The sequence below is a fragment of the Dromiciops gliroides genome, chromosome 2, assembly GCF_019393635.1.
Source record: "Dromiciops gliroides isolate mDroGli1 chromosome 2, mDroGli1.pri, whole genome shotgun sequence".
Classification (NCBI taxonomy): domain Eukaryota; kingdom Metazoa; phylum Chordata; class Mammalia; order Microbiotheria; family Microbiotheriidae; genus Dromiciops; species Dromiciops gliroides.
The window spans coordinates 228,360,832-228,380,949 of record NC_057862.1 but is presented as its reverse complement, the minus strand read 5'-3'; the positions used below and the strand labels follow the sequence as shown (position 1 = coordinate 228,380,949).

Here is a 20,118-nt window from a genome sequence, read left to right as displayed (position 1 = left end):
CTATGTTATGTAGCTTCTCACCCTAATTATACATAATTTTTCTTATTGATAAGGTTTTTGGGTGTGGGTATATGTTTCTTTGCTCTGGAACTTACCAAAAACTATATGTGGGATAAAACAAAGGAGAGAATCATCAGTACTCAAACAGAACCTGGTACATTGATTTAATTTTCTTTTAAATTACCAAGTTAATTTTGAGAGATAAGGAGTTTAAATGATCAAAATGAATTGACCTTTGGAGATCCAGCATCTTAATGACTGGACTTCTCTCTGTTAAAAATTGGCTACCACTTCCTAATGGTATTTGTTATCTTCTACTGGACTCTGGCTGGCTCTTCAAGTTTGAAGTGTTCTTCAGTGTTCCTGGCAGACCAGAATTCTTATCACCCAGTTTCATTATCCCCAGAGGCATCTTAAATGTCAGAGGAAAACATGGCTGAATTGGACAAGCAATTATTTCATTGTACAATGATTTCTAGTGAATTAAGAAAGCAGAATTTTTAAAAAAATGTTAATGCCAGCTAATTTGTGCCAGGCCAGGTTTTTATTTACCGAGTCAAAGGCTTTTAGAGCTACAAAAAAACAGGTTGGTTTTTTTTTTTTTTTTTTGCTATCAGAATGAAGAGAGCAGCCTATGATGAGCTCACTTGCTTTTGTCTGATTTGAAGTAACCCGGGGAACAGAATGTGATCTGTAGACTGTATGATCCAAAAAAATACAATAGGGAAAATAAGACTGTGCAGCAGTTATGTTGGAGCTCTTTTATTCCACCCCCCAAAATTATTCTGTATAATATCTCCTACCCAATTTTTGTTTCTCCCAAGGTATCTTTTTTTTTTCTCAAACTCTCATTATCCAAGAGAACTCTATGCACACAGACCACTAAAGAGAATAGCTAAACAGTATGACATTTATCTTTAGGCAGAGCTCCTTGCATCAGAAAGGCACTCACTGATTACCATAGCACATGATAGCCCAGTCTCTTAATATGACTGAGAGCCCCAGGTGGTACTTTATAGGTAGGACAATGTTTTTCTGACTTGCTCAGGATAAAGCCTAACAAAGTTCTAAGAACGTAATGAGAGCTTCTTACCGATAGTGATGTGAAAGCTAATTAGCCAATTATGCTAATCATTCCACTTCTTCCTTTCCAATTCATTATTTTAAATATTATTACATGTTATATATTTTAAAATGCCCTTCTACTAAATGTCCCTTACACTGAATTTTTCATCTACTTTTTTGTTCCATTATGGAGGACTAAATAAATGTCATGCAAAGGAATGTATGTCAAGAGAAAGTTCCAATGTCCAAAGCAAATAACAAAATATGATCTGTGGAAAAGAATATTTGGAGAATGTTGTCATGGGGCAGGTAGGAGGAGCAGTGAATAGAGCACAGAATTTGGAGTCAAGAAGGCCTGACTTCAAATCCTGACCTATACACTTACTACTTGTGTGACTCTAGGTTTAAGTCACTTGACCACTCTGTGTCTCAATTTCCTCATCTGTAAAATGAAGATAACAATTGAACCTTTCTTACAGGATTGTTATTAGGATCAACTGAATTAATATATGCCTTAGAGCACTATCTAAATGTTATTATTATCATGGTACCCTATATTTGGAGTAAAAAAAAACCAGTCACCTATAGGAAAGTGGTGGTATTGCTGGGTCAAAAGCTATGCACAATTTTATAGCCCTTTGGGCATAGTGCCAAATTGCTCTCCAGAATGGTTGAAACAATTTACAACTCCACCAACAGTGCTTTAGTGTCCTAATTTTCCTACATCCCTTCCAACATTTATCATTTTCCTTGTCTTTCACATTAGCCAATCTTATAGGTATGAGGTGATACCTTTGAGTTGTTTTAATTTGTATTTCTCTAACCAATAGAAATTTAGAGCATTTTTTCATCTCTCAAATGCCATGGGCCTGAAAGATAAATTAAAGACTTTTTTTTAATAAAAAAAAGTCTTTTTCTCTTTTTTGTAGAGAACTGAGTAAAATTTACAAGAATACAAGTGGTATTGCTGGATCACAGTTTTATAGTCTTTGGGGCATAGTCCCAAATTGCTCTCTCAAATAGTTGGATCAGTTCACAACTCCAGTAACAGTAGATTAATGTCACAGTTTTCCTACATCCCCTCCAATATCCAACATTTGCCTTTTCTGTCATATTACCAGGCTCTTTTTTTTTTTTATCATGGCTTTCAGATAGTCCAATAATTCTTCTTTTTTTTTTTTGGTGGGGCAATGGGGATTAAGTGACTTGCCCAAGGTCACACAGCTAGTAAGTGTCAAGTGTCTGAGGCCGGATTTGAACTCAGGAACTCCTGAATCCAGGGCCGGTGCTTTATCCACTGCGCCACCTAGCCGCCCCCCAATAATTCTTAAAATATCTCTCCTGGATCTATTTTCCAGATCAGTTGTTTTTCCAATTATGTATTTTATATTTTCTTATATTTTTTTCATTCTTTTGATTTTGTTTCATTGATTCTTGATGTCTCCAAGAGTCAGTCATTGGCTTCCACTTGCCCAATTCTAATATTTAAGGAATTATTTTCTTCAGTGAGCTTTTGTACCTCCTTTTCCATTTGGCCAATTCTCCTTTTTATAACTATTGCTACTTTCTCATATAGCACACTGGGTAGCAAGGTGGCAGAATCTAAATGCAGTGGTTCCACCATTGTTGCTGAGAAGACAAGATTGCTACAGAAAAATGGTGCAGATTTATTTTATTTCATATCTATTTGTTTTTCCCCTTTCAGTCTCACTTACTAATTCTCTCAGGATGATCTGACTAAGCAGTATTTCAAGCCAAGATCTCTGTGAACCCATTTCCTCTGTTTTTCTCTGTTTGGGGCTGTTATGTGGCAGTAATTTTCCATTATAATAGGATCATAAATTTAGAGTCTGAAAGGATACAAAAGGTCATCTAGTCTACCCATTCTCTCATTTTGGAGATCAGGAAAATGAGGCCCATCTTCTATAATGTCTTGCAAGTGAATTTACATGCTAAATCTGTGGTACCCATGGCTGTCAAATCTCTTCGTCATTTGTTTGCTGGATTAAGTCTTTTCTGGACCTTTTGGGCTCTATTGTGATGACTTTTACATCAGTTATCAGTTTCAAGCTTATTCTGACCTTTTGCACTCATTTCTGACACTATTTTTACAAGACTGTCTGCAATTTTTCTATTCATCCATTGTTACCTGCCATTACTTCTATCTTCTGTATATATCTTTTAAAAAAATCTAAATTGGTAATTGAGTTCTTGGTGTATTCATACTCATTTTATTCAGAGAACTGCCTTTTTTCCTCTTCATTAGAATTTTCATTCTTAAGTGTTTAATTTTCTTCCTGGGTTGACTTCTATAGTTTTAGTCCTTGGGATTCTATTTATTCTTTATTTGAATACTTTGAGATACGCTTTCTCAAAATCTAGGGTACATGTCATACTATGCATATCTTTCTTCTCCTCTTCAATCACAAACCTAGGGGGGAGTTGTCACTTTCTTCTAAAGTTTGTAATATTATTTAACCCCAGCAACAAGTCCTTCCCTGATAGTGAGAATGAGTATAAAATTTCCCCCTTGTTGCTCCACCACCTTTTGAAAAATGAAATCATCATTATAGTGAATCAAAAAGTTCTTACTTCTACTTTTGGCAGAGAGAACTGCAGCAGATGACTACATAATTAAAATCCCTCATTGCTATAATGTTATGCTCCTTTGCCAGGTTTTCAACATTTCTCAGACTTCTCATCTATTTCCTCTTTCTTCCCAGGTGGCCTGTAGTATGTTCTCCACCTACTCTGATTCCTGGCTTTCCTCACATAAGTATACATTCTTATACAATGCTACCCTAACCCATCCCAATCCTCTTTTACCTGTTTCTTTAAGATATACCCTTCCAGAGCCACATGCCAATCACAAGTTTTATCCTACCAAGTAATAGTGATACCTATGAGTTCAAATTTGCTTCCTTATATTAGGACCTCTATCTCTGTTTATTGACTAAATTTTGAGTGTTTGTTTATAGACATGGCCACATGTTTTATTTGCTCTTTTCTTGGATGTTGTCTCCTATTGACTTGTGTGTCAGTTATTATTCTTATTCCTCATTGTAACTAATCTCTATGGTAACTAGCTTGGTAGATAAGCACATAGGCATTTTTCTCCCTTACCAATCTTTAAAAATTTAAAGCCCCTTTGTATAGGTTTGAAAGATACCAGGCAAATACATTCTTTTTTTTTTTAGCAAGGCAATTGGGGTTAAGTGACTTGCCCAGGGTCACACAGCTAGTAACGGCAAATACATTCTTAACAGCTTTTGTTGATGTACTCCATTCCTAACCAGGAGTCTGTCATTCCTATATTTTAAGTTATGATCCAGAAAACTGAATCCCATTTTTGGATTCTGTCTTCTTTTGTTGCTGTTGAGTCATTTTTCTGTCATGTCCAACTCTTCATGACTCCATTTTAGTGTTTTCTTGGCAAAAATACTAGAGTGGTTTGCCATGTCTTTCCCCAGCTTGTTTTACAAATGAATAAAGTGAGGTAAACAGGGTTAAATGACATGCCTAAGGTCACACAGTAAGTGTCTGAAACATTTTATAGATGAGGAAACTGAGGTAAACAAGGTGAAGTGACTTTGCCTAGGGTCACACAGCTGAGGCCAGATTTCAACCTAGGAAGATGAGCCCTCCAGACTCCAGATGCAGCACTCTATCCACTGTGCCACCCAGCTCCATCTTCTTAGCCTGCTGTTTACTTCCAAAATTAGCTTTTATTTTTTTTATACATGTTGTCAATAGGCAGCAGTGAGAAAAACACAACCCATTTTCCTATGGTGCTGTTTCTTGCCCAAGACCTCATAACCTTTGGCAAAACTTTAGGTTCCTCCTTGTGGTGTCACCATTCTTTATTACAAGGAATGCATATATGTGGAGTGCTAAGGAACAGATATAGTTGGAAAGGAAGATGATGTATAAAAACCTAAAAGATATCAGTAAAAATTTAAAACTGAATTCACTCAAAAACCTATATTCTCTTTAGTTCCTCAATTCTGAATTCAATTGTATATGGAGTATGTATATACTTTCCTTCCTTTTCAATTTATTTCAACTCCCAAAAAGCCAGAGGTGCTTTGGCATTCTTTAGCCAAAACTTTAGCCTTGGGAGTGGGGGGTAGAATTTTTGCTTCAAATACTTTCCACATTTGAAAAAAATTAAACCGATTTAAAATTCTTCATTATTTTCTCTTCAAAAGTATGTAAGTAGGACCCACATGTACAAAAATATTTATAGCAGCTCTCTTCATGGTGGCAAAGAATTGGAAATTGAGGGAATGCCCACCAATTGGGGAATGGCTGAACAAGTTGTGGTATATGAATGTAATGGAATACTATTGTGCTATAAGAAATGCTGAACAGGGGCAGCTAGGTGGCGCAGTGGATAGAGCACCGGTCCTGGAGTCAGGAGTACCTGAGTTCAAGTCCAGCCTTAGACACTTAACACTTACTAGCTGTGTGACCCTGGGCAAGTCACTTAACCCCAATTGCCTCACTGAAAAAAAAAAGAAAAAAAGAAAGAAAGAAAGAAAGAAAAAAAGAAATGATGAACAGGCAAATTTCAGAAAAACCTGGAAAGACTTAAGTGGACTGATGCTGAGTGAAGTGAGCAGAACCAGGTGAACATTGTACATAGTAATAGCAACATTGTGAGATGATCAACTGTGATAGGCTTAGCTCTTCTCAGCAATACAAAGGACTCATGGTGGAAAATGTTCTACACATCCAGAAAAAAGAACTGTGGATTCTGAATGCAGATTGAACCATATTGTTTCTACTTTTTGTGGTTTTTTTCTTTTTTGTGGTTTTTCCTTTTTGTTCTGATTTTTCTTTCACAACATGACTAATGCAGAAATATGTTTAATGTGATTGTATATATATAAACTTTATCAGATTTCTTTCAGTCTTGGGGAGGGGGAGGGAAGGGAGGGAGAAAAATTTGGAACTAAAAATTTTGTGAAAACAAATGTTGAAAGCTATCTTTACATGTAACTGGACAATAATAAAATACTTTTATGATCTAAAAAGAAGTATGTAGGTTTTTTGAGAGAAAATACTATGGGTCCTACTGTACAAATATAAAAACCTTTAGTATCTATCAGCAAAGAAATAGAAAATTTTATCCCAAGCACTTTGCTGTATTTTTGGTGGAGTTATATAATCTCTGTCCTGAGACACATTTCTGGTTTTTTGCTCTTAGTTACTTAAACAAGAACAAGTATCTGACTGTCATTCATGAAGATGCGTTTTGGGGAGTATCCAGTGGACCTACCCTGCTGTAAGTAAAATAAAAGAAAGGTAACCTGGTTCAGACTTCCCAAGAGGTATTGATGGTTATCACTGATGAAAACTCTTTCTTTCTTTTACATTTTTTACTGGAAATTGAATGGTAAATTACTATTGTATGTTGAGCTATTGTTTATGCTTCAATGTGTTTATTGTGTTGTTGAGTCATTTCAGACATGTCTGACTCTTTGTGACCCCATTTTGGAGGGTTTTCTTGGCAAAGATACTGGAGTAGTTCGCCATTACTTTTCCAACTCATTTTACAAATGAGAAACTGGGTCAAACATGGTTAAGGGAATTGTCCAGGGTCACACAGCTAGTAAGTGTCTGATGATGTATTTGAACTCAGGAAGATAAATCTTCCTGGTTCCGAGTCCTGTACCACCTTATGTGCCAGGCTCTATGCTAAACACTTTGCAAATATTATCTTGTTTGATCCTCACAACAACCTTGGGAGATGGATACTATTATTATACCCATTTTACAGTTGATGAAACTGAAACATACAGAATTTAAGTGACTTGCCTAGGGTTGCTACTCAGAGATCCAATCCAGTTCTAAAGCTTTGGTTCTGAGTTAATTTCCCTCATGTTTAAAATCAGGGAATTGTTCTAAATCAGTCAAAGGTTTCTTCCAGTTATAAATCCTATGCTTCTATGTTCCTTTGATAGATAAAGAGGAGCATGCTGGAAAGAATCTCATCTTCACCTTGCACTTTAGGAAAATGGATATGGAAGAATTCCAATAAACTACAGTTAGAACCTGAGTTTTACAAAAGAAGTTTGTTCAAGGGATGGGAAGCTCTCAAGAATGAAATTTGATAATAGATAAGATGCTAATAATGTCTCTAAAGAGACTGATATGGCTACACAGAGGACTCACTAATGAGATTTTCCAATAATTATGAAACTGTGAACAGAGACCAAGTCTTAAAGTGAGGAAAACCTGGGTCCAAGGCCTGTATTTGATACATACAGACCATGAAACCATTGGTAAATTATTTAACCTCTCATTTCTCTAGCCCTTTTCTTAAGACTACAGAAGGGGTTATGATAGGAAATCCCCTACACCAATGAAATCACCTATCTACTGCCCAGAAAACCTTCCAAAACTGTATAGAATATAGAAGCAAAGGCAGGTAACTACAAATGACCACAAAAGAGACATGGATTTAAAATCCAAAATGAGCTGTGAGTGACAATGAATAATAAGATTTTTTTAAAGTTTTTATGTTGAGTTAAAACTGGTGCTTAGGATCAGTCAGTCAGTCAATAAACATTTATTACAAGCCCACCATATACCAGACACTATGCTAATGTCTGAGGATACCAATAACAACAAAAACCAGTCTCTGTTCTCAAGGAGTCCACAGTCTAATGGGGAAGACAACATGTAAACCAGCTGGATACAGGATAGATTGGAAATAATCAATAGAGGGAAGAAACTAAAATTAAGAGAAATTGGGAAAGGCTTCCTGTTGAAGGTAAGATTTTGGCTGGGACTTGAAGGAAGACAGAGAAGCATGATGGATAGCAATACCAGGTGACAGGTAAAAAGCAGAAATTCTCAACTCTTATTTTGTTTCTGTTTTGTCTACCAAAGATAATCATCTTCAGAATAAGGACAGAATAAAAATGGGCAGCAGGGAACTGAAATCAAATGTAATCTTTGTAATGGATTTTGTTTTCCTTGCCTTCTCATGAGTGATGGGAGGAGGAAGAGGGAAGAACTGAAAATGAAATTGAATTTTAAAACAAATTTTAAAAATTTAAAAAGAAATCTAATGTAAGAGGAGAGATGGTAAGAAAGCATTTGTCTCTCCTTGATGAATTTGAGTTATCTGCCCTGGTTGCATTTTATTCCAGGATATTGAAAGAACTTACAAATATTATTGCGTAACCACTTTCTGTGATCTTGGGTAAATTGCAGTGCCTAGTGGATCTGCAAGAGAACTGGAAACAGGAAAAAAGTCCTAATTTTCAAAAGGAGAAAAGAAGGAGATTCTTTCAGCTATAAACTTATGAGATGATCATCGAGTCTGGGCAAGGGAAGTGTTACTGACTAAAAGTCAGAATTAGTTTAAGAGCAGGCCAAACTAGACTGCTTTCATTTTCTTATTTGATAGGGTAAGTAGAAGAAAGTATTGTATACCTAGATTTTAGTGAGGCATTTGAGAAAATCTCTCATGATATCTAAGTGAGCATCAATAGAATAAGAGTTTCCAGGACAAGGAAGATGATTTATGCTTTTCTGGATGGACCACATCTGGAATATGATGACCAATTTTTGGTGTCCCATATTAAAATGACAAAAATAACTCACATTTTATAGCACCTTAACGTTTGCAAAGTGATTTACAAATAATATCTCATTTTATCCTCTCCAAAAGCCTAGAAAGGGTTGCAGGAGGGGGAGTACTATTATTATCTCCATTTTATAGATGGGGAAACTGAGGCATGGGAGGGTTTAAAATGTTAAGAAGGACATTGACAATCTAGAGTAGCACATATAGAAGAAAGTGACCCACATACAGAAAAAACTCAATGCTATTCTATGTAAGTGTAGGTTGGAGAAAGAGTGTATTTTTAGCCTGAAAATTAGAAGATTTAAGGCACATTTGAATATTCGATATAAAAAATAATATCCTTCCTAACGTCTAGAGCTGTTCAGAAATAGAATGAACTACCTAGGGAGGTAATGGATTTTCCTTATCATTGGAAATTGCAAGTAGCATGCAAATATTGTAGACAGGATTCACACTTACAGGATGGGTAGGCTTGCTTTCCTCCTAGGTCCCTTCCAGATCTGAAGTTTTATGGGGTTTCTTGAGTCCTGAATAAAAAAAAAAAGAATACCATGGTTTGGAGCAGTCAAGGAAGGTGGAACCTAAGCTGGGCCTCAAAAGTGATAGGTAGGGGGGCAGCTAGGTGGCACAGTGGATAAAGCACCATCCCTGGATTCAGAAGGACCTGAGTTCAAATCCGGCCTCAGACACTTGACACTTACTAGCTGTGTGACCCTGGGCAAGTCACTTAACCCCCATTACCCCACCAAAAAAAAGGCAATAGGTAGAGAGACAGAGCATTTATTCAGAACTTAATATGTAATAGGCACGGGGCAGCTAGGTGGCGCAGTGGATAGAGCACTGGCCCTGGAGTCAGGAGTACCTGAGTTCAAATCCGGTCTCAGACACTTAACACTTACTAGCTGTGTGACCCTGGGCAAGTCACTTAACCCCAATTGCCTCACTAAAAAAAAAGAAAGAAAGAAAGAAAAGAATATGTAATAGGCTGTTAAGGCTAAAATTCTAGCTAAACTGTCTAAAATATCTAATGAGTAGTCGCCAATAAATTATAAGCTTTAGCAAGAGTTAGACTTTTAAGCATTTATTAAGGAGAATAAGAATTTGGTAAAGAGAGAGAAAAAGGCCTAGATTCCTATCTATTAAAGGGAGAGCACATTTCTAGCTCCCTTCTCCGCCAGAGTCCAGAGGAAAGAGCCCCAGAGTCAGCGCCAGTCTCTTCCTTCCTCCTCCCACTAGTCTGCGTCACTTCCTCCCCGCCAAAGAAAAGACTCCTGGTCTTGCCCTCAAAGACCTTCGCTTCATGGGCAGAACTCTTCTACAGTAAGTATCCAGCAGGTGGCGTCATTCCAATCGTTACAAGGCACATAGTAAATTGGGATTGGTCTCAGAGAGAAAGCATTAATATTAAGGAGCAATGGGAAAAGTTTTCCATAGAAGACAGGATTTTTTTTTTGGGGGGGGGAGGCAGGGCAATGAGGGTTAAGTAACTTGCCCAGGGTCACAAAGCTAGTAAGTGTCAAATGTTTGAGGCCGAATTTTGAAGTCAGGTCCTCCTGAATCCTGGGCTGATGCTTTATCCACTGTACCACCTAGCTGCCCCCAGAAGATGGGATTTTTGGATGAGACTTGAAAGAAGCTAGGGAATCAGGGAGGGCAAGATGAAGAGGGGGAGTGTTCCAGGCATGGGGACGGCTAGTGAAAACATTCAGATCTGGTAGATATTGTACAAGAGGAACTACAAGGAGGCCAATCACTGGATGGATGGGACTAAAGTATAAGAAGAATGGATAGGTAGGAGGGGACCAGGTTATGAAGGGCTTTAAAAAAGTGAAAAGGCAATTGTAAGCAAAGGGTCAAAAGTGAGCTTTTTACAGGGCAGATGATGTCGCCTATGCCGGGGATGGTAGATCAATATTTCCACATCTTCCACTCGTCCTCTGTTGGAATCATATGCTCCAACCAAAGGCTCAGGAAAATTTTTAGGTCCCATCATTCACTTCATTTGGAAGGCCTTTCTCTCTAGGTATCCCAATCCTATACCTCTTCTAATGAGCCTTAATCTCATCTCCATTATCCCTTCCTAGCCTGACCACCTATAGCAACTATTTGGAGCAAGTGGCTTCACCTCTCAGTCTCAGTTTTCCCATCTGTAAAATGATGAAGTTGATTGAGATGATCTCTGAGGGTTTATCTACCCCCAGTATTAGATGCTTCTTAGGGCAGCTGGGTGGTACAGTGGATAGAGTGCTGGCCCTGGAGTCAAGAGGACCTGAGTTCGAATCTTACCTCAGATACTTACTAGCCACGTGACCTTGGGCAAGTCACTTCACCCCAATTTCCTTAAACATCTGGGGCCATCTCCAGTTGTCCTGATAAACCTATACCTATACTCATACTTATACCTACATGTGTACATACACACATATATGTATATATATGTATGTGTGTGTGTGTGTGTATCTTCTCACTTGACCCAGATGGCTCTGGAGGATAAAGTGAGACTGGTAACTTTGCACTGCCCTCCCTCATTTAAATCCAATTCAGTGCAAGTCATGATTTCACCCTGATGTCATGGTCCTTTTCCAGAATGAAGGACAAACAACAATCAGATGCTTCTATAGTTAAATTGTTTTAGTATTTATATTAATGATTAGGACACTTGTATATCAGAATCAGACTTGGAACCATGCCCTCCTCACTTTGAGTGCAGTTTTTTATGCACTATATTGTTATTTTTTCATATCATACTCACTTTCTCAAAATCCTATGTCTTTGAGTCTCAAAATAATGTACCTGCTTTAACTTGTAATTAATCTTTACTATTTTGTAAGATCACTACTTTAAGGTGTTTCCTGAAAAGTAAATGTTACCTCTATCTTTTTGTAACTTAAATTTTTGTTATTTTTAAAATTTCTACACCCTCTAAAATTCTAGTCTGATGCCTTATTGTGACATGGAAGTGACCATGGATCCTTGAAACCTGAACTAGTAGAGTTCAAACTGAGATAGGACCTCCCAAGTGGGAAATACTTCAAATATAGACCTGATGAGGAAGTGTGTGTGTATACACATATATGTATATATATATATATGTATACACAAGTGTATATATAGACATACATACATACATGTATGTATGTGTGTGTATGTATGTGTGTTGGCCAAGGACTAGCCTACCTAGATTTAGACAGGCCCATAACCTAACTGGCTGAAGGGTGATGAATTTATTGCCTTTAGCAATTCCTACAAGCAGAGTTATAGAGGTATTTGTGATCTTTGCGGCTAGAGGGTGTACACATACTAATTAAATTACAGAAATTACAGAATCTTTAAGTAAGTTTTCATAGGTTTATATCTTGTTTCCCTAATGAGAATACAAGTTCCTTGAGAGCATGGACTGTATCTTATATTTCTTTATATCTCCCACAGCATCTAACCCATAGCCTTGTACATGGAAAGAGCTAAAAATTTTTTTTTTGATTTGACACTGACTTTTAAAATGGCCCTGTGATAGTCATCCTCTGTAGTTAAAATCCCACTAAACAAATTCCTTCTGAGGGAAAAGGGAAGTAGGAAATTGTGTCTTATTCTTTATTATTCAGCAAAGAGAATAGAACATCATAGTCATTTATAAAAGTAAACAAAAATAGCTAAATTTTCACATTTGGTTTAAACATTTTCTCAAGGTCATTTCTTGAAAACAGAGCATAATTTAAAGCAGATGCCAATGCTAGAGCACAGAGATCTGTGGTCTAATTTTATTTATCAAAACAAAGCCTCTAATTTGACTTAGGAGTTTGATGCCATTTTTTCCCACTGCATTTTCGTCTTGTACTTTTTAAAGTCCCATGAACAAAGTAGCTTTGCGCTCAGTTTATAGTAAAGTGTTTTTCCTCTGAAAGTGATACATTTGGTGATTGCAACAAAAGCACATTGAAATGAGCCTTTATTAACAACACCTACTCACCTTTATGTAGAACATTATTGTTACATTTTCATGACTTTCTCATTGTATCTCATTTGATCTTTACCACAAGTATTATCATCCCTTTATCACAGATGAAGAAACTGAGGCATAAAACGGTTGTGACTTGCTCATGTCTCCATGATTAATAAGTGGTAGAGCAATGACTTAAACCCAGGATTTTTTACTCAGAGTTCTGTGTTCTTTCCACTATACTATGCTACCTTTGTTAATACTAGAATTCTGAAAATCCCAGGGTATGGGCTTAATTTGACAAACAGTATTGATACTGTCTGCAGAATCATGTCCTTGGCTCTTCTGTTAGAAAGACATAATTGTATTTCATTTCCACTTATCTCCTGAAGATTAATTTGAAAATCCTGGGTCTCAAAGTATTGATTTCTCAGATAAGTGAAAATACCCCTTGTTCTATTCTTTTCATTCCTTCCATGTTCAATGCTCTCTGATTTTAAAATGTATTTAAAGAGCTAAATGATAATGAAATCCTTCAGAGGTTTCCTATTACCTTGGAAGAAATCTATGCAGATAGGCAGTGCCATGGAGTCAGGCCGACCTGAGTTCAAATTTGGCTTCAGACATTTACTAGCTGTGTGACTGTGGCGAGTCACTTACCTTCTGTCTGCCTTGGTTTCTTCATCTGTAAAATGGAACTAATAATGACACCCACCTCCCAGGGTGGTTGTGAGAAGAAAATGATGTCTGTAAAAATGACTTGCAAACCTTAAACCCTAGTTTCTTAAACTGTGGATGATGACCCCATGAGGGGTTACGTAACTGAATGTGGGAGTTGTGAAAAATTTGGCAACAGTAAAAGGTTATGTAGCCAGGATTGGGTAAAAATTTGTCAGGCAAAAAGGCGTTGTAAGTGGAAAAAGTTTAAGAAGCCCTGCCTTAAAGCACCATATGAATGCTAGCTATTATAATAATTTGGTGGGGCAACTAGGTGGCGCAGTGGATAGAGCACTGGCCCTGGATTCAGGAGGACCTGAGTTCAAATCCAGCCTCAGACACTTAACACTTACTAGCTGTGTGACCCTGGGCAAGTCACTTAGCCCCAATTGCCTCACCAAAAAAATATATATATATATATATTATAATTTGGGAAAGAGATTCTACTCAGAGTTGTCCCAAGGCAAAATTGTGAGATTAAATAAATAAAAGCCTGTTCAGTCTTCAGTACCCACCTCCACTCAGGGCTTATCATGCTCTTATCTCTCTCCTTTGCCTCCCACTGTTGCCATGCATATATCCTGTACCTGTCCCAAACCCTGGATTTTTAAAAGCATTTCCTCTCTCTTTATCATCTAATCTCCAGGGATGATACCCAGCATTGGTTATTGCAGTCCCTATGAGAGTTAGGTCAGGAAATCTGAAGGGGTAAGAATAGGGCCAAGTCAGTGCTCCTTCCAAGATACCATGATTTTGGGGGGTGGGGTGGTGGTGATTTAAGGAAGTCCCAATGAAGAAATTCCCTCTACTAATGGAAATCAGTGTTTGCTCTGAAGTTTATGGTCTCAGTGAGTTTCTTTGCACACTATGAATTTTGCCCAGGGTCACCTAGCCTATGTATATCAGAATCAGACTTGGAACCATGCCCTCCTCACTTTGAGTGCAGTTTTTTATGCACTATATTGTTATTTTTTCATATCATACTCACTTTCTCAAAATCCTATGTCTTTGAGTCTCAAAATAATGTACCTGCTTTAACTTGTAATTAATCTTTACTATTTTGTAAGATCACTACTTTAAGGTGTTTCCTGAAAAGTAAATGTTACCCTTTGGTGCTACCATATCAGCATACTTAATCTAAAGTCTAAGGGTAAGAAATAGCTCATCTAAAACCAGTCAAGTTCTCTGAAGTCTCAAGAAAATAATTAGCTCCCCAATCTGGGTTATTTTTCCCCTTAGATGAGAAAAAAAATACACATTTGACCAGTGGTCGTCTTTTATTTTAATTTTTTTGTGTGTGTGAGGCAGTTGGGGTTAAGTGACTTGCCCGGAGTCACACAGCTAGTAAGTTTCAAGTGTCTGAGGTCATATTTGAACTCAGGTCCTCCTGAATCCAGGGCTGGTGCTTTATCCACTGGGCCACCTAGCTGCCCCTATTGTGGTCCTCTTTTAAAGAAAAGGACCCACTTTGATATGTAATCCACAGATCTGACTCTGATTGGGGAATTTTTCTCTTCATGGGAAGCTTCGGGGAGGGGGAAGAATATTTGAAGAGAGGAAGAAAGTAGTTCCTCTTCAATTGCAAAATAGTCTTCCACCTCTGCTCAGCACCCATTGGTTGGTTGTTGTCCTTTGTGTTTGAAGAAGACTAAAATGACATTACTATGTCAGGGTCAAGGTATAATCTGTCTTACTGGAGCTGCTCAGACCAATATGAGCTTGGAAGGCTCTGCCACAGGTTGGGCACAAATAGTCCCTATGGAAGTAGCCAGATGGCTCAGTTGATGGAGTGCTGGACCTGGAGTCAGGAAGACCTGAGTTCAGATCCAGTCTCAGACATTTACTAGCTGTGTGACCCTAAGCAAGTCACATCCTCTGTTAGAACCAGTACTAACTGTATAAATAACTAGAGCTATAATGCTATTGGGTTCAAGCAATGCCTTCTGAGTAGGCACCAAATAAATGTTGAAATTGAATTAAGGGGCAGCTAGGTGACAGAGTGGATAAAGCACTGGCCCTGGATTCAAGAAGACCTGAGTTCAAATTCGGCCTCAGACACTTGATACTAACTTTGTAACTCTGGGCAAGTCACTTAACCCTGATTACCCTGCAAACAAAAAAAAAAAAAAGAAAAGAAAAGAAAAGAAAAAGAAAGCAAGAAAGAAGTTGAATTGAGCATCTTCTTCCCTAGTTCAGCATCTCTATTGTGTTTATCCTCATTTCACTCAGTCTTTTAAGGCAAAGACCACACACAAAGGTAAAAGAAACTCCAAACCAAAGTACTTTTTAAATTTGATTTAATATAATTCAATTCAGTGCTTCTTTTCTATGCACACCAAGCTGAGCACTCAGAGCATCTGTGTTGGGAAGGGAAAGAATGGCAGAAGTTCCTGCTGGAGTAACATACAATGCAGATTTGGCTGCCCAACTACACACTTCACCAACCATAAAATGCACTGCCAAGTATGAAACAAACAGAGCTTATTCTGGGACAGTCTCTGGCACCAAGCTGGGTATATGCCAAGTGAATAATGTTGCTCAGAATGTAACTAGAGTATTTCAGCCAAAAAGAAATCAGATACTTAAAACACACACACACACACACACACACACACACACACACACACACACATACACACACCTGTCAGAGCTCCACAGCTGATGCAAAGTAAAGGATCAATGAGGCAATCTTGTAAAATAATTGCAAAACAAAAGCAGCTAGGTGGTGCAGTGGATAAAGTGCAGGGTCTGGAGTCAGGAAAACTCATCTTCCTGAATTCAAATCTGGCCTCAGACACTTACTAGCTGTGTCACCCTGGGCAATCTGTTTGCCTCTGCTTTTTCATCTGTAAAAACAAACTGGAGAAGGAAATGGCAAACCACTCCAGTATCTTTGTCAAGAAAACCCCACAAGGAGGCAGCTAGGTGGCGCAATGGATAAAGCACCGGCCCTGGATTCAGGAGTACCTGAGTTCAAATCCGGCCTCAGACACTTGACACTTACTAGCTGTGTGACCCTGGGCAAGTCACTTAACCCCCATTGCCCCACAAAAGAAAAAAAAAAAGAAAACCCCACAAGGATCACAAAGAGTCAAACATGACTGTAAACAATTGAACATTCACTGCAAAACACTAGAAAACGTAGCTGATAGGATACATAAAAGTACTGAAGAAAAGAGTGGACAGATGCTTTTCAGAAATGTTTTAAAAGCAGGGGAGGTCCATAGTAGCAAACAGAAACCTTAGTTCTGACAACATATTGCCACAAGGAATATATAGTCAAGATATCTGGACTGGATAGTTCAAATATGAGTTTACTTGGATATAGGGCAATAAAAGCAATCAATGAATCATAAGCCAAAGGGGAAAAAAAAACAAACTCCTTAGACTGCAAAGGTTATATAAATATGTGTAATTTAAGATTCTAAATGTGGGTTCTAATCTGTTCCCCCATCTTTGAGGGAAACTAAGATCACTGATAAAAACGAGTTTAGGTTTTTAAGGGTTTATTGAAAGGTAGAAAGAGAAAGATTGAGAACAGAATTCCAACAGCATGGCAATCCTATCTTTCCTCAATTTTCCTGTGAAGTCCTCTGCCGCCACCACCACCACCATAAAGTCAGAAACCAAAAAGAGACAGACCTCTCCTTGCAGGCTCTCCTTCCTCCTTCCTGTCCCCTCCCAGAAAATGGGAGGCTCCTCAAGTTGATTGGCTGGTAGCCTTGGTGGACAGTACCCATGCGCAAACATTACTTCCTGACGCCAAGGAAAAGCCACATGGCCTTGCCCTCTGAGGCATTCTCCTCATGGTGGAGCTTTCCTATAGTAAGTCTCCAGTAGGTGGCGTCATTCCTTTTGACAAATGTTGAGGGTGGATTCTCTTGGTTTCATATTTTATTTTATTTTTCCCCACAATACTATACAGATGGCTGGAAGTTTTGATCCCACCCATCTCATTTCTACACCTGGCTTCTATGCCCCCTCCTATATGCCTGATGCCATGGACATCTCAATCCCATGCATCTGATTAAGTCTGACTCAGTTTCCTCCAATATGTTTGGTGGCATGGACATATATTCCATCCACCTATTTTAAGCCTGGCATACTGCATGGGCAGTATATATTGCTCAAGTGTGGGAATGCTCATATCCCATCATTTCTCTGTTCTTTTATGGTAACCCCCATAATTATCTCAGGTGTCATGATAAATACAGTGTTGAATTTGGCCTTGACACCTGTTACCAATTATATTAGATTTTTTAATTTCTCATAATGGCATGAGGATAATTATGCAGATGATACAAAAAGTGATGAAACAAAGATATAAATTATTTTTAGAAATTAATATTGCAGAAATTGTTATCTCAATTTATCCTCCATAAGGGGGGACTATAGTAATATTGATTTTAAAGAATGTTTCAATTTTTGTTTTATTATATGTTTCATGTGTAACAACTAAGATTCTGAATTCCCTCAGACATGTTTTTGAGAACTTTCATTGTTTGATTTGATTATTGACAAAGCTATTTTAAAGTTGTGTTAAGCTCAATTTTGTAGGAAAGATTTCTGGCTTATTATCAGCATCCAAACATAAACCCCTGAAAAGACTTCCATTCCACAAGTACACCTAGAGGCCATCTGAGAAAAGACTTTCAGAGACTTTAAATGAACAGTCTTGTTTTGTTGTTGTTGTTGTTTTTCTTTTACTCTTTCTGTTATAATATATACCATCTGTAACATATACTCTCTGCAGATGCCCTCCCTTTGCAAGACCTATGTCAAAGCGCAGTTCGTGAGGGACTGCCCCTCTAGACAAAACTTTCCTCTCTCCCTTTTCTATATTGTTATTTACATATTGTTAGTTAGCATAGGATATTATTTTTGGTTGTTTCATTGAGCAAATGCATTCATTTTTCAAATGAAACAAAAGTGGGGGACTGTAATGACGCCACCTACTGGAGACTTACTATAGGAAAGCTCCACCATGAGGAGAATGCCTCAGAGGGCAAGGCCATGTGGCTTTTCCTTGGTGTCAGGAAGTAATGTTTGCGCATGGGTACTGTCCACCAAGGCTACCAGCCAATCAACTTGAGGAGCCTCCCATTTTCTGGGAGGGGACAGGAAGGAGGAAGGAGGGCCTGCAAGGAGAGGTCTGTCTCTTTTTGGTTCCTGACTTTATAGTGGTGGTGGTGGCGGCAGAGGACTTCACAGGAAAATTGAGGAAAGATAGGATTGCCATGCTGTTGGAATTCTGTTCTCAATCTTTCTCTTTCTACCTTTCAATAAACCCTTAAAAACCTAAACTCGTTTTATCAGTGATCTTAGTCAGTTTCCCCCAAAGATGGGGGAACAGATTAGAACCCACATTTAGAATCTTAAATTACACAAATATAAGGTTTGCCATTGTAAACTATTGAATAATCTTTTGGAATATTGAAGTTGAATAAGTATAATATTTTATGCAAATGAGTACCCATTGGCTAAATGCTCACTTCATAAAAACTGGTATATAAATAGTGCTTTAATATATGGCATTTCTCTGCCACCCCTGTTGGATATAGTCACACCTCCCAGAGGCAGGGGATAGAGTTGAGGAGTGGCTTGGGACAAGGGATGAGGACTAAGAGGCCTAGGAACTAGTGAGATGAATTCCACTAGGAGGGTCGAAGATTCATAGGATTTAGATTTAAAGGCACATCAGATAACCTAGTCCAAACCCATCACTTTCTAAGTAAGGAAACAGACTCAAGGATGTAGGAGGACTTGCTGAAGATCACATAGGTGGCTCACATTAAGTAGATTAGATTTCTAAATATAAAATGAGTTAAGATATATAAAGCATTATATAAGTCTTAAAGCACTATGTAATGCTAGCTGTTATAATTATTTTTGTTGTTTCTATGGCACTTTAAGGTTTACAAAGTATTTGACAATATCCAAACAATCTTATGATCTAAGTAGTACAAGCATCATTATCCTCATTTTGCCAGTGTGGAAACTAAGGTTAAGAGAAATGAAGTAATTTGCCCCAGTTCACATGGCTAGTAAATATTGGAGACAAGATGAAAACCTAGGTTCCCTGACTCAAAGTCCAATGGTATTCCCAGGACACCTCTGTATATATCTGTATGTACCAGATTTTTTCTATGTTTTCCCCATTCAAATGTAAGTTTCTTGAGGTCAGGGAGTGATTTTGCTTTTCTTCCTATTCTAGTGCTTAGCACAGTGCCTGGCATATAATAAGCACATAATAAATATTTGCTTGATTGATTTTAGAGAGAAAAAACAATCAATTCTTCAAGGCCCCAGCTGAGTATCAAGTCTTTCATGAATCCTTCCTGATCCTCCAAATGGAAGTATTCTCTCCCTCCACTGATCATGGTACTTCACATCTGACTTCATGGGATTATAGAGCTAGAGGTAGAAAGGGCCTTCAAAGGTCAACTAGTCCAACCTCCTATATTTATCACTGAGTAAAGTATGGCCCAGAAGAATTTAGTGACTTGGCCAAGGTAACATGGGCAGCAATGAACAGAACCAGGATCTGAACTTAGAAACCTTGTGCCTACAAATCAGCATCCTTTTCATTTATCATATGATAGTTGTTTCTATCCATCTTATCTCCCTTGCTAGACTGTAAGATCAAGAAGTGCAATAATTACTCTTTTTATCCTCCAGGTCACACAGCACAGTGTCTTGCATATATTATGTGCCCAAGAATCATTTTGAAATATGAATGTACCATATAGGTCAATCACCAATTATTTGTGCCAAGAAAGGAAAGTAGTGACACCAATAA

The 20,118-nt window shown here is 37.9% G+C and overlaps 1 protein-coding gene and 1 long non-coding RNA gene across 3 annotated transcripts in view; one reads left to right on the top strand and one right to left on the bottom strand.

Moving 5' to 3' along the window:
* LOC122742545 overlaps positions 1–13,373 on the bottom strand; it is a 162,984-nt gene extending 149,611 nt beyond the window's left edge. For both annotated transcript variants that reach the window (XR_006354931.1, XR_006354930.1), the window contains exons 1-2: positions 13,263–13,373; positions 9,125–9,192 (exon numbers count right to left, since the gene is read on the bottom strand). This is a non-coding gene — a long non-coding RNA (uncharacterized LOC122742545). The remainder of the gene's footprint in view (positions 1–9,124; positions 9,193–13,262) is intronic.
* The window catches only part of TSHR (thyroid stimulating hormone receptor), a 171,585-nt gene that overhangs the window by 143,774 nt on the left and 7,693 nt on the right, over positions 1–20,118 (top strand). Inside the window, exon 9 of the mRNA XM_043986846.1 lies at positions 6,275–6,352. Within this exon, the coding sequence (XP_043842781.1) occupies positions 6,275–6,352 (78 nt within the window). The remainder of the gene's footprint in view (positions 1–6,274; positions 6,353–20,118) is intronic.